Source organism: Coenobita brevimanus, chromosome 55, assembly GCF_032717465.1.
Source record: "Coenobita brevimanus isolate Jiangsu-jjx chromosome 55, ASM3271746v2, whole genome shotgun sequence".
Taxonomy (NCBI): Eukaryota; Metazoa; Arthropoda; class Malacostraca; order Decapoda; family Coenobitidae; genus Coenobita; species Coenobita brevimanus.
Window position 1 is genome coordinate 17,921,772 of NC_137008.1, and position 13,558 is coordinate 17,935,329.

The 13,558-nt window shown below is 47.5% G+C and overlaps 1 protein-coding gene across 1 annotated transcript; it reads left to right on the forward strand.

Annotated features, from left to right (window-relative positions):
* The first annotated feature begins 1,000 nt into the window (after nucleotides 1–1,000).
* On the forward strand, nucleotides 1,001–5,132 carry LOC145401264 (uncharacterized). The gene is made up of 4 exons (XM_080273594.1): nucleotides 1,001–2,521; nucleotides 2,832–3,255; nucleotides 3,536–4,617; nucleotides 5,001–5,132. Exons 1-4 carry the CDS (start codon nucleotides 1,001–1,003, stop codon nucleotides 5,130–5,132), a joined length of 3,159 nt encoding a protein of 1,052 aa, XP_080129720.1.
* The last annotated feature ends 8,426 nt before the right edge of the window (nucleotides 5,133–13,558 follow it).

Here is a 13,558-nt window from a genome sequence, read left to right on the forward strand (position 1 = left end):
GCCCTCTTGTTCCCTCCCTAGATCTGGGGAACTGGGGTGTGTACTGGCTGCGCCCTTACACTCCAGAGCCGCTGCGATGCTTCCGCTGCCAGAGGTTCGGCCACCACCGTGCGAACTGCAACAGACCTGTGGTGTGTGGGATGTGCAGCGGCTCCCACGAAACCGAGCAGTGCCTTGCGAGGTTCAAGGCGAAGGAGCCGGTCGCCGCCCGCTGTCCCAACTGTGCAGGCGCTCACCATGCCTGGCATCCCAGCTGCCCTGCGAGGGTGAAGAGGGTGACTCAGGGCAGGGAGGGGCAAGTCTCTTGGGTGCGGCAGCAACAGGCATCGATAGCGACACCCGCTCCCCCGGGCACTTTTGTTTGGGGTCAGCAGCGCCGCTCTCAGGAGCCAGGCCCACCGGTTCTGAGCGAGTCGGCCTTTCCCCCCTTGACACCTGCTTTGAGGACAGCCAGTGCGGTGGCAGAGGTTCACCATCCAGTGACCCCGGTGGCTCGGGTGCCCTCACCTCCTCCTTCCCGGGCGGCTCCTTTGACAGCGCCAGTGTCTCAGGCGTCTACTCCAGAGGAACTGCTATTTACCAAGGACGAGCTGCGTCACCTTGGGGCTCAGATGGCGGAGGCCATCACGAGTGCAGTGGCTCGGGCTTTGGGAGTTCAGCTGGGGTCAGGCCCCTTGGTGGCTGTGATCGACAGGTGGCTGGAGTGGAGCGTCGGCAAGCGGCGAGGGACCCCTGCTCCTGTCTCGGGCAGGCCTCCTCGTGCCCCTCGGAAGTCGGGCTCGCCCACATGGACGACTGCACAGAAGGCGTCCAGGGCTGGGGTCAGGGCTCGGCCCCGTCGTGCCCAGACTCCTGCCACTCCCCGACTCCCGTCTGCCCCTCAGGTGCTTCCATCAACTCCTCCTTTGACTCGGGGGTCGAGCGATCCCCGCCTCAGTCTGTCTCTGGATGCGGGGAGGTCGTCTCCCTTCGCCTCCTCCAGTGGAACTGTGTTGGGGCAATGAGCAAGCTACCCCTCCTTCAAGAGGTGGCCGTCAGAGATCGCCCGCATCTTATTCTGCTGCAGGAAACCCTTCTGTCTGAGGGCTCCTCCTTTCGTTTGGCGGGTTATACCGCCCATCTCCTCCCTCGTGAGCGTGGTGTGTCCAGGGGCTGTGCCATACTGGTCCGTGACCACATTGCCTCCACTAGCTGTGTACCCCCTCCCTTCTGTGGAGATGGTGTGGAGGTCCAGGGCGTGGTGCTTCACTTGGCGGGGTCGCCCCTTACTGTGTACAATGTGTACCGTAGTTCTCGGGCAGCCCTGGAGCTGGGGGACTTGTTCTCCCAGGCTGCCGGGGGGCCGGTATACATTGGGGGCGATTTCAACGCACACCATGCTCTGTTGTCCTCGCCTCTCCCCTCCAACGAGGCAGGTCGGCACATTTCCGTCACTCTGGAGGAGGTGGGTGGTGTATCCCTGCTGAATGATGTCAACGAACCCACACATGTCCGTGGAGGTCGGCTGGACCTGGCCTTCCTCTCGACTCCTCTAGCAGGCTCCACTGTGTGGTCGCTCCATCCCTACCTTATGAGCGATCACTTTGCCATTGTGGTGGACCTGCCATTGCCTCCCCTCCCTCTCTTCGAGCCGCCTCCGCTACGGTGGGATGTGGGCAGGGCAGATTGGGAAGCCTTTGATAAGGCCCTCACTCTCGCTTTCTCCTACTCTCCCCCGGCGTTGGACCTAGAGAGTTGTGCAGATCAGGTTGCCGCTGTCTTTCGGCAGGCTGCTTCTATTGCCATCCCTTTGCGGAAGCGCTTTGCACGGTGCTACCGGGACGGTTGGTTCTACTGCGATAGGGTCAAAGAGCTGAACCGCAGGCTTAATGCGGCACGCAGACAGTACCGGCGGCGCCGCACTTCGCCGTGCCGCCGGTGCTTGTTTGCCGTGTCTCGTCATGTCCTTGCGGAGAAGCGCCGCCTTAGGGAGGAGGCGTGGATTGTATGGTGTCGCACCCTTGATTCTCACTCCACACTTCGTGAGATGTGGAGGAGAATCAGGTCCGTCTCTGGTCCACGTCCCTCCCGTCCGCCTTCGCATCCCGACCCTGTTGCAGAGGCCGACCGCCTGGCTCAGCACTTTGCTGACCGCTCCGCTTCCTCCAATCTCCCGCGATCAGTCTTGGCTGTTCAAGAGCAATTGTCCGACTCTCGTGCTGTGGCTGTCCAGGCGGCGTGTGATCAGTCTGACCCAGCCGATTGCCCCATCACCAGTAGGGAGCTGCTGGCAGCTTTGCGGCGCAGGGCGGACACTGCTCCAGGCCTTGATGGGCTGACATACTCCATCCTGTCACACGCGGGAGATTGTGGTATGGAGCGGCTTCTTGGTCTGCTCAACCTCTCGTGGTCTGAAGGGCGTCTCCCGAGTTTGTGGAAGGCTGCTGTCATTCACCCTATCCCGAAGCCAAATGCTCCCGGTGCCATGCGCCCCATTTCCCTCCTTAGCTGTATTGCCAAGACGGCTGAGCGAGTTGTGCGGGCGCGTCTTGCATGGAGACTGGGTCCGCTTCACCCAAGGATCTTTGCTTATCATCCTGGCAGGAGTGCTTCTCACTGCCTTGCATCGTTCCTTGGGGAGCTTCGGGGTGGTGTGGGGATGGCGGTGTTCCTCGACCTCGAGAAGGCCTTCGAGCTGGCAAGCCCTGCGGTCATCTTGCAGGCTCTGGCGGCTCGGGGGTGGGCGGTAAGCTTTTGTCATGGGTTAGTGACTTCTTTTGTGGTCGCTCAGCAGGAGTCCGATTTCAGGGGCGTCTCTCCCCTTTTATGACTACCAGAATGGTACTCCTCAGGGGAGTGTGTTGAGCCCTCTCCTTTTTAACGTTCTGGTGGAGGGGCTCCTTGATGTAGACTTCGGTCGTGGGGTCACCCTCTTATCTTATGCCGATGATCTGGCCCTGATCTTTACCAGGAGGGACTGCTTTGCCCAGGCGAACGAGGCTCTGGCCAGGTTGTATGGCAAATGCTCAGAACTTGGCCTCAAAATCAACTTTGCCAAGTCAAAGTGTTTGCCTTTTGGCCTCCTTCCCCCACATTTTCCACTCGTGCTGGGGGGTCACCAGCTGTCCTTCGTGGCCGTCCACAAGTATCTTGGGGTGTGGTTCGATAGTAACCTCACCTTTGCGAGCCATGTCCGCTATTTGCGTGAGCGAGCGTCCACGCATCTCTCTGCCCTTCGCTTCCCTCTCCAAGAAGAGTTTGGGGGCCTCCTATATGGTACTCAGAACTTTTTACACACACGCTATTAGATCGCTGGTAGATTACAGTGCCATATGCTTGACTGGTCTTGCCCCGCGGGTTTCTCAGTCTCTTGAGGTCGTGCAGAATGACTCTTGCGGGTCATTCTGCATGCGCCTCCTTGGACCCGGCTGGTCAATCTGAGGTTGGAGAGCAGTTTCCCATCTTTGAGGGGTAGAATTATGCTCCGTGCTGCAGCAACTACTCTGCAGCTGGTACACCGCAGACCCACTCTCCCTGTCTCTGCTCTCCTCCTGAGGCTCTTGTCACGCCCTCCTGACCCGGCCCCTCGGGCGAGACTGGGCTCGAGCAACGGTTGCTATGTTGCATGACATGGGGGCTGCTGACTCCATCTGCCAGGTCCCTGATGCACCCTTTGCTGGGTTTGAGTATCCGCCCCCATGGGAGCCTCCCCCATTCCAGTTGATTTGTCCAGCACGTGCCAAGCCCCGTGGCACCATCCCTGCCCTCCTCCGTCAGGATGGTCTCCGCCGGGTTGCGGCTCTGGGATCTCCGGGATCGGCTGTGTACTACACCGATGGTTCTGTGGCGGCTGATGGTGCTGCAGGGGCGGCCTTCATTTTTGGGGACACGGTGGAGTCTTGGCGGCTTTCACAGGGGGCCTCTGTGTTCCAGGCAGAGCTGGCGGCTATACTGGGGGCTTTGCGGCATGCACACCACCATCAATATCGCCGTGTGGTCGTCCATTCGGACTCGCTCTCTGCCATCATGGGTCTCCGCTCCTTCTCCCTCAAGGATAATGTCTTTTTGCTGTCGGCGATTTACACCTTCGCCTCTCTCCTGGTCTGCAGGGGTGCATCTGTTGTCCTGCACTGGCTCCCGGGGCATGTTGGCATCCACGGGAACGAGTTGGCGGATGAGGCTGCACGCTCTGCGTGTTCCCTTCCTGCTGTCACGTTCCCATTCGGCAGAGGCCGGGCTCAGATTGTCAAGTCTTTCGCTGCTACAATCTGGCAGTTGTCATTGGAAGAGCATAGGCTAGTGGTATCAGAGGGCTCCCGTTCTGCCACGTGGTATGCCGCTGCTACATCATACTCCCAGCTGCAGCCCCCCCCAGGTCTGCCGAATTTTTTGCTTGTGAGGCTCAGGCGCTTGCGGCTTGGCTTTTTATGTTATAAGCAGATCACTGGGGTGGAACCTGACTCGTGTGAACATTGCTTAGAGAGGGAGACGGAGCCCCTCCTTCATTATATACTAAGGTGTCCTGTCACTGACATCTTCCGCTCGCATTTGGGAGGTGCTTTTGTGCCATCTGGGGATGATGTCCGTGATGCCTCTGCCATTGTTGCCCGTTTGCCGATGGAACTTCTGCTGCGGGTGGTCAGTCGCCACCCCCCTCCTCGCTAATATGAGCAGCGCATGCTAGCGCACCTGTAACGGGCTCACTTATTTGCCCGTGTCCCAGTCTGATCTGGGACGAATATCACAACAACAACAACAAGCCACACACACACACACACACACACACACACACACACACACACAAAGCGACACCACCGAACCACAAACCTGCAGGTACAAGCTGGGTACTGGTATCAATTATGACTATTTAATTGCATAATTGTTTTTAGTTAGAAAACGGATAATAATGTAAAATAAATACCTTAAGTATAATACGGTACCTGTAATGATCATCATACGGTAATAATTTTAACTATTCATGGCATGAAGCTTATGGCTTAGATTCTGTTTCGTACCCCCAGGCCTTGTGGGTACCTCAGCGACCCCACAGACCCCATGACCTGCTTGTGACCCCACATAATGAGCATTCCGACCCCACCTGGGGTCCCGACCCCTGGTTTGGGAACCCCTGTCTAGACGATCCCGTTACATGAAGGTAGGCCTACATTTGATGAGAATTTATCAACAGGAATATACTCCATAATGATTAAATCATAATAAAAACGTTCAAACAGTGATGGGACTCTTCAAGACCATGTAAATCCATTATTCCAAACATATCCAAACACTGTTTTCATTACGTGGTAAAGTCATGGACTAAAGTCCTGCAACCAACGGCAGATCCACTCCCACCGGGTGAGGTGTTGATCAGTTTAACCACTAGATGGCTCTGCCACAGGGATCAACTCGGTCACAAAATCGGACAACGCACTCAGTTGAAGTGTGTGTGTGAGTGTGTGTGTGTGTGTGTGTGTGTGTAATTCACAGGGTCGGTCAGGATCACTTGATGATCGTGATCGTCAGCTTTTACCCTCCCGGAAGGGAGCTGAGAGCTCATATGGTCCGATCTAAGGGCAAGGCTGTGACCTTCACACACGCACACACCCGTCCCCTTGCTCAAGGGGGACAGTAACCACCCACTTCATCAGTGAAACTTTTCGCAACCTGAGCGAGGCGCGAACTCCCGTCCACCAGTTGGCAAGCGAGAACGATACCACTGCACCAGCGAGCGGTACCACTGCACCGGCGTGTGTGTGTGTGTGTGTGTGTGTGTGTTACTGGAAAATTCGAATGTAGCCTGGGTGTGGTTCATCATACATGATGGTTTGCGCTATGTTATAATCATAACCTGGGCGAAGCCAATAACATTATGACCGCTCACTGTTAATCTGAACTGTCACTTGTCAAACTGGCAATCAGATCATATTTCATAGAGTAAACATTTCCAGTCAGGCATACTCGGCTATGAAAGGGATGACTCTTGTTTCGATGGATCTCTCTGTGTTAAATATTAAAGTTATAATTTCATCTGAGAGACAATCATAAACTATTCAATGACAACTGAAGGCACCATTTTCTTCGTTGTGGAAAATAAGCGAAAAAAATAAAAATAAAATAATGACAGTTTACGGACAGAAAGTTGTGTATTTTCAAGAGGATATCTTACACTGAGACATAAAATACATTACACAACCTTTAATTAAAATCATGATTCACTAGTAAGTTGCTTATATACTCACGTATTCACATCAGTAAATATGAACGCATCACATTTAACTTAAGTTGGGTAATTGAAGATGAATCAATAATGAAACGAGAATAAGCTTCTGAATACCCTGCAAATCCAATTTTTACATTAGACCAAGAAAAACAATAAACATCGTGTAAACATATGCAATACATCAATATGAGGTCCATCCACCAAATGCATTGATAATCTCAGCCAGCCTGCCTGGGATTGACTCGACGAGGTTGGAGCACACATTTTGCCGCCGCCGCACACTCTCCCACACCTCGCGAGCTTTTCTTTCCATGGCAGCCTCGGTTTGGTCATCTTCTACATCGCAGTCCCTGCACATGATCGCCCAGAAATTTCCAATAGGGTTAATGCCACACCCCTTTGTAGACTAATCTAGTACCTTTAAATCAGGGTGTGCACTTAACCAATCTTGCACAACCCTGCCACGATGAAGAGAAGAACTGCCATGATCAAGTTTTATAGGCAAGGGATGAGGGATAGCCATTACTCTGACACCTGGAATCAACACTTCCTCGAGTATTTCATTCTACTGCTGGCTACTGAATCGTCTTTCTATTCTCACGAATTTTCCGGGCCATATCCCCTCATCCAACCCCAAAATCACACTGATTTTCTTCCAGATTTCTTAATGTTGCTGATGTTTTCAGCCTGGTATCTTGTACTTTTGAGTCGCCAGCTCTGGCTTGACGGAGATTCCACTGAGATAAATACTTTTTCGTCTGTAAAAATTGTGGTTTTCCAGAATTCTGTGTTCATAGGCAGGTATTGTAAAGAAAATCCTAGTCGTGCCTCTTTGTGAGCTGCACTAAAAAATTCCTTAACCGCAGGGACGTAGCAGTGAATCACCCCTTCATGTAGGCGCTAACGTGTGGTGCGGGGATGACAGGGCAGCTGAAGGTGACGAGTTATCTGCTCTGATGACATCATGGGTCTCTCCCATGCTGTTGTAATGATGAGTTGTTCTTCGTGATGGCTCGTCGCTTTTGGTCTTCCAATTCTTGGTTTTGTCGTCAGCTCGCCATCCTCCTGCCATCGTCTGACCCATCTCCACACGGTCTGCCTGGAGACTCCGAGCTCTTGCGCTATTGCTGGCAATGGTATTCCGGCCTGCCACATGCCTATAATGCGACCCTGGATAGCGATAACGGCCGGGTTATCAGCTCGCCGTGTTGCCGTAACTGGGGATTAATCAAACGTGATCATATTAGATTAAGTGGGGCTCGATTTTGTTGGCGAATAGGAGGCTACTATTTACTCCACAGTATGTCACTAAACAGTATGTATATTGAGGGAGGCTGTTGCGATGTCTAATTTGGAGGAACCAAGAGAATTTCAATATGCCGACAATCCGTGACCTCCTTATATGTTTCAGTCCAAGGTTGACAGTAATTAACGGAGTTTTTTTTTTAAGAAATTGCAATAAAGTTTTCATATATACACATATTATAAGAGTTTTTGTTCTTTAGATATAGACCAAGACGTCCATGACAATGGCTGTAAATTACCTTAAAGGAACTAATTCATTACTTAATGGAAAACAATAAATTATGTATTATAATTATGCATACCCGTACTGTATGCACACATAAACTTTTAGTGTCAGCGCCATCGTAAAGCCTATTTAGACTTAGCTGTGAGTTTTAAAATATGCAATACTTGAAATATGTAGAATACAATAGAAAGCCTCATGACAATGTCAGACACTAACAGGTCCTTATAATACTGATAATAATTATTTGTAGCAAAAATTTCTCATCACGGTTATTTTATCACAGATACTACTTTTATTCTCACTTGTCATCAGTCGTATCATTGTATTAATTACAGCAGCTGTCCCTCATTGATGTCGAGAACCTGTATGAGCGATGGCTGAGGAAATTAGTTTGGGGAAGGGATAGTTAGGGAATGGGCGATAGTGAGAGGTTTGCATCGGATCAGTGTTTTGCATTTCATACTCCAACTCCACATCGCCTAGCTACAGCTACACCTGAACATCCGCTTTTCACTGGCGGGTCTCACACCATAGGCCCGCTTCCACTCTGACTCTTTCAGGTGGAAGAATCTAACAACAACAACAATTGCCAGGCTAATGGCGGAATGGTAATTAGTATCAGTCTGCGATAATCGATAAACGTCATAGTTTAATGTATACACCATCACTTTACGGTATCCTTTATCCGAACATCTTTTTATAAAATTCCAGAATGGGTTTGCCAAGATTATTTAACATAGCGTAAACCATCATGAAAAATGGCCCATTCCAGGATACATTCGAACTTCCCAGTAACACACACACACACACACACACACACACACTGGCACTGACTGCGTTGTCCGATTCTGTGAACTAGTTGGTCCATGTGGCAGAGCCATCTTGTGGCTAAATCGATCAACACCTCACTCGGTGGGTGTAGTTTTGCCACTGGTTGCAGGACTTTAGTCCATGACTTTACCAGCAGTGAAACAACTCTTGATATCTTAGTTACTTATATACGAGTATACATACACACACACACACACACACACACATATATATATATATATATATATATATATATATATATATATATATATATATATATAAGAGAATAATTGTGAAAAAATGTAATAATCATTAAATCACTTTTGTCTTTCTAAACATATCAGCTCTGCAAAAGAAGTATATCTACCTGTCTGTATACCTAGGCTGCTTCCCCCAAAGAAAGGAAGGTAGCCAAGACAGGACGACACACTCCCAAATTACCCGTCTACACACGCACAATTATTCGTATCTTAGCCCCAAGGGAAGAAGGGACAGATCCTCAACGCACAACACCGAACGAGGGTCAACTTTGCAGTGCAATCAGCGACATCAGCAGCAGGGCCTGACAGCAGAGCTGGTTTACTGTAGGTATAATATAACACAATACTGTATGTAACTATACTGTAGCTATAAGTAACAATATGTAAAACAGGTAGTTATGTCTGAGTTCGCCAGGCAGAGTTACAGAACACATCCTCTTACCCAAGACTAAGCAAGAATGCTAAACACCTCTGATCATGTGTCGGAAAATTTAATGTGACAGACACACACACACGCACAAACGTACACACACGTACGCCCACACACTTTAGCCGGAAGCTAGGGGTAGATATTAGTCCGATATCACATGCAGGAAAGTTAGAAGGTAGGAGAAGACAGAGTGAGACAAGAAAAAACAAGAGTTAGACAAGGAGAGAGCGCCAGGGAGCAGGAGAGTGAGAGTAAAGGAGGAGGGCAGCAGCTAGCACAAACTGCTACAACCATAGGCTACAAAAGTCACGCCAAGCTCTTAACTTTTATTCAAGTAACAGTTTCACAATAAACTCCGTCGGCCCAAATCTGTCTGTTTCATCATCCCACTTAAAATACGAAGAGAATAGAGAAACAGAGAAGGCCCACACTGATTATCTCCTACAGGCCTCACCATTACTCTATCCTAGCGACTCTCCCATTGACGATTCAACCAAATAACCTTCTCTATAGAATTACACCATCCGGCTACGTCTTCTTAGATTACCTCTACCACATCATAATGGACCCATCCCCTTAGGCCTACCCGCACCTGACTTGATCAGAAGAAGAAATAAAATAAAGAATTAATATACAGTTCTTACGCGACAGCTAAGACAAATATATACGTTTCCCCAAGGTGACTTTTTCCATTCAATCTACCTCTTTATGTTGTTCTTTCTTCTTACAAACGACTCTTCCACAGCCATAACACATGTGGTGCTGGGTGATTGCCAGGGATTTTGTTGTGCATGTGTAGAGTATCTTGGTGTGGTTCTCGAGATACGTTTCTTACATTTATTTTCTTAATTCATCGCTTCAAAATTATAACATACAACAAAAGTTGTATAAATGCAGATCCTTAACCTCCAGAAGTGCTCGAAACAAGCAGACGCCGAAACAACCATCAATAATGGCTCGTGATCAGTTCGGCTCCAAACAAATTTACGCTGTAGGGCAAATGCAGTTCCGATGTGCCCTTTAGCATGGTTATTTTGTGATTTGTTTATCTGTGTTTCTTTTCTGTAATTCATTGCGTCGAGAAAACTAATGTACATATACACAATGAGGAAGCTGAGAAATGATGTACATTTGCATACCTCTCTTGTTTCTTCTGCTCATATTTTCTGTTATATATATATATATATATATATATATATATATATATATGGCTTGTATATTTGCCCAGTGTTAGGTTAACTTAATAGAGACAGTATTTTCATTTTTTCTTTCACATTTGAGAGCGGGTCAAATGGCTGGAGAAAAGAACGATTTTGCATACAACTATTTATTTATCTATCTGTCTATAGTCAGACGCATTAGTCCCGTACAGGGTGGCAACAAACAAATCGCCTCCATGCCACTCTGATCCTTGTCATTTCACTGTCCTCCCAACTTACACTCCCTCTCTCATATACCTCTGTACTCCATCCCTCTTTCTCATCCTCAATCTCCCCCTCTTTCTTCCCCCCTCAAAGTTAGTCTCTCACTCTCCATCTTCTCCACATGGCCAAAAAACCTCAGTGTGTTTCTCCTAACTCTTTCTATCACATCCACATCCATACCACAACGCTCCTTCACTTCCTCATTTACCAGCTGTCTCACCATGTAACTCCACTTGTTCCTTTCAAATAATTCATTTCCACTGCTCTCACTCTTGACTTGTGTCCTTGCACAAGGTCCAAGTTTCGTCTCCATACGTTACAAATGGGGATCACAATAATCACAGTACTAGCATGCAGTGACTTTTTTACTTCCATGCCCATTTCGCAGTCTCATATCACTGCGTTTAATGATCCAGAAACCTTTCTTCCCTGCTGTATCTTTTCAAGTATTACGTCCTCCAGACATCTGTCTTTACTCATCACACTACCCAAGTACTTAAATGCACTCACAATTTCCATCTCCTCACCATCCAATCTCACCGTGCATTCAGTGTCTTCATTTCTCTGGAAGACTCATCCCTACGTTCGCATTTAGATTCCTTTTCTTACGTTCTCTTCCAGACTCATTCACCAAGCCATGCAGTTCCCCTTCGTCTTTACTTGACAATACAGTATCATATGCAAACAACAAAGCTGGAAGTTTCCAAACGCTACCATCTCTCATTAGGGCCGCTCCGACATCCGCTGCCCTACCTCGCATCTCTCTTATAACTCCATCCCTGTACAAACTCAGGTGCCGTGGAGACATGATAAATCTTTGTTTCAGTCCAACATCCAGATTTAAAAATTCACTCAATTCACCATCTACACGCACTGCAGGCCTAGTACCCTCATACATACTCTTGAAGACATTCAGCAGCTTCCCATTTACTCCATTTATTTTTTATAATTTCCACATTCCATGTCTATCCACTCTGTCATATTGTTTCTCCAAATTCATGAAGGCTGCATACAACTTCCTTCTCTTCTCTAGAATTTTTCTACTACAAGTAAACATCTTAGGATGAATATCTGATTTACACAACCTCTTCCCTTCCCGAAATCTCCTTGTTCTTCTCCAGCTAATTCCTCTGTTATATTCCTAACTCTGTCAATATCCTACCATATACAATACTTTTCCTCTTACACTTAGAAGACAAATGCCTCAATGATTACCACACACTTCTTTTCCCCAGTTCCTTTGTACACGGGAATAATTAAGCCTAACTTTCTTATATCAAACGACAGCAGCGTAAATTCTCACCGTTAGGGTTTCAACTGCATTCATTAAGTGGAACTATAATGCTGAGAGGCATATGTCGTATAATAAATGGTGAGGAAGCTGTTATAGTACAGTGATTAGTTTGTTGATTCTCGCTCATTTCGTTTGATACAAATTACTTTACTTTTCCATCTGTGCTAATATAAATACACTATACTACTGTCGCATACCCTGCCATCGTTTTCAAACTTGAAAGATTTAATGGAAATGGCGCGTGCGGAATACAAAACAAAACTGTACTCACGTCAGGATATAAAGCTTCAGACATCTCGTATGCCTGCTATATTAATTCACAATATTAGGTACTCAAAGCATGTCCAAGTTTAAGCAGCATAATACTGTAGTATATAAAGTATAAGAAAACCGAAGAACAGATTGAACCCGTCATCATGGCCATGAAATATAAACTCCTAACCCCTTCGTTCCGAGGGTTTTCGTTTATATTGTTATTGTTGTACTTCCCCATTCTGTCTGATCTGGCAGACCCATCATTCGCAAGCATGCAACCCCCCCCCCCCAACCTGCAGGGTCATTCCGTACAATGAGTCGATGTTCTCATTTGGCTGACAGCACCCCGCCACAGCGAGGCTCGGGGATTAGTGTGGAACTTTTGTTCCTGAATGAACGCCGGATTTGCATCTCACCACCCAGTTAACAGGGACACCATAGTAGGCTTCACATTACCCTGTTATTTCGTTATGTAATTACCACTTATTATCACCATATAATTTTAGTTAGCTTAGGACAGATCTCTGGGTGGAAATAGATTAATGAAGGCTGTATCTAATTACTCCATTTGGAAATTTATGTCCAAAGCTAAATACAGTCGGCTCCTGGAAGCTGAAGTTGAGTATATGTCATTTAGGATCAAGTTGTTAATGGTAGTATTGCATAGGGTCAACAGAGTAATTATAACAAAGAGACAAGATTTATATTTAACAAACTCCATTGTTCGCTGGTATACCAAAGAAATAACTGGTCCCCGAGTAAGAATCGGGACGGGGGTAACACATGGACCTTCTCTTGTGTACACTCGTGAGCCGTGACCTCTGATCATTCAATAAATTTTTCAATTAATGGTATGCGTTTTGGGCGAACAGAAAGTAGTTCACAAGTGTCCATGTATGCCGAAGCAGTCATAGCCACGCAATACGTATATATTTTTCTCTCTCTCTCTACGTTCGTGTTCCCTGTTAGCAGTCCCTTCTCTCGTTCTCTTTCGTTGTTACGTCCTATCTTTATTCATCGTCTATGCTTTATAACACACCATAACTCTGCAATCAGCGGTCTGGCTTCCACTGTGCCTAGAGTCACTTGAAGACATGTTTTAACAAAACACAATTATAGCCTCGCTAAACAAATAAACCATCATCATTTTTATTCCGGACATCAAATTTCAAATTTTTTTCTTTATGCAACAGCTCACACTGGAAGTGCACTAAAACATGTATGATTTTCTTAGGATACATTTTTTTTCTCTAAGGATACAAGTTACGTCAGTGTAAATGTGTTTACGAAACTCGGTGTCTTCCAAACATTTGCATCTACACCTTTCGCATAAAAAAAAAAAAGATGAAAAGTCT

Bases quoted from the DNA above. Each gene is read 5' to 3' on its own strand.
- LOC145401264 (XM_080273594.1), top strand. From the start codon at position 1,001: ATGAGCAAGCTACCCCTCCTTCAAGAGGTGGCCGTCAGAGATCGCCCG. The intron at 3,256-3,535 runs GTACTCAGAACT...TCTCCTCCTGAG, and splicing joins GTTTGGGGGCCTCCTATATG to GCTCTTGTCACGCCCTCCTG. The intron at 4,618-5,000 runs GTCAGTCGCCAC...TCGTACCCCCAG, and splicing joins TGGAACTTCTGCTGCGGGTG to GCCTTGTGGGTACCTCAGCG.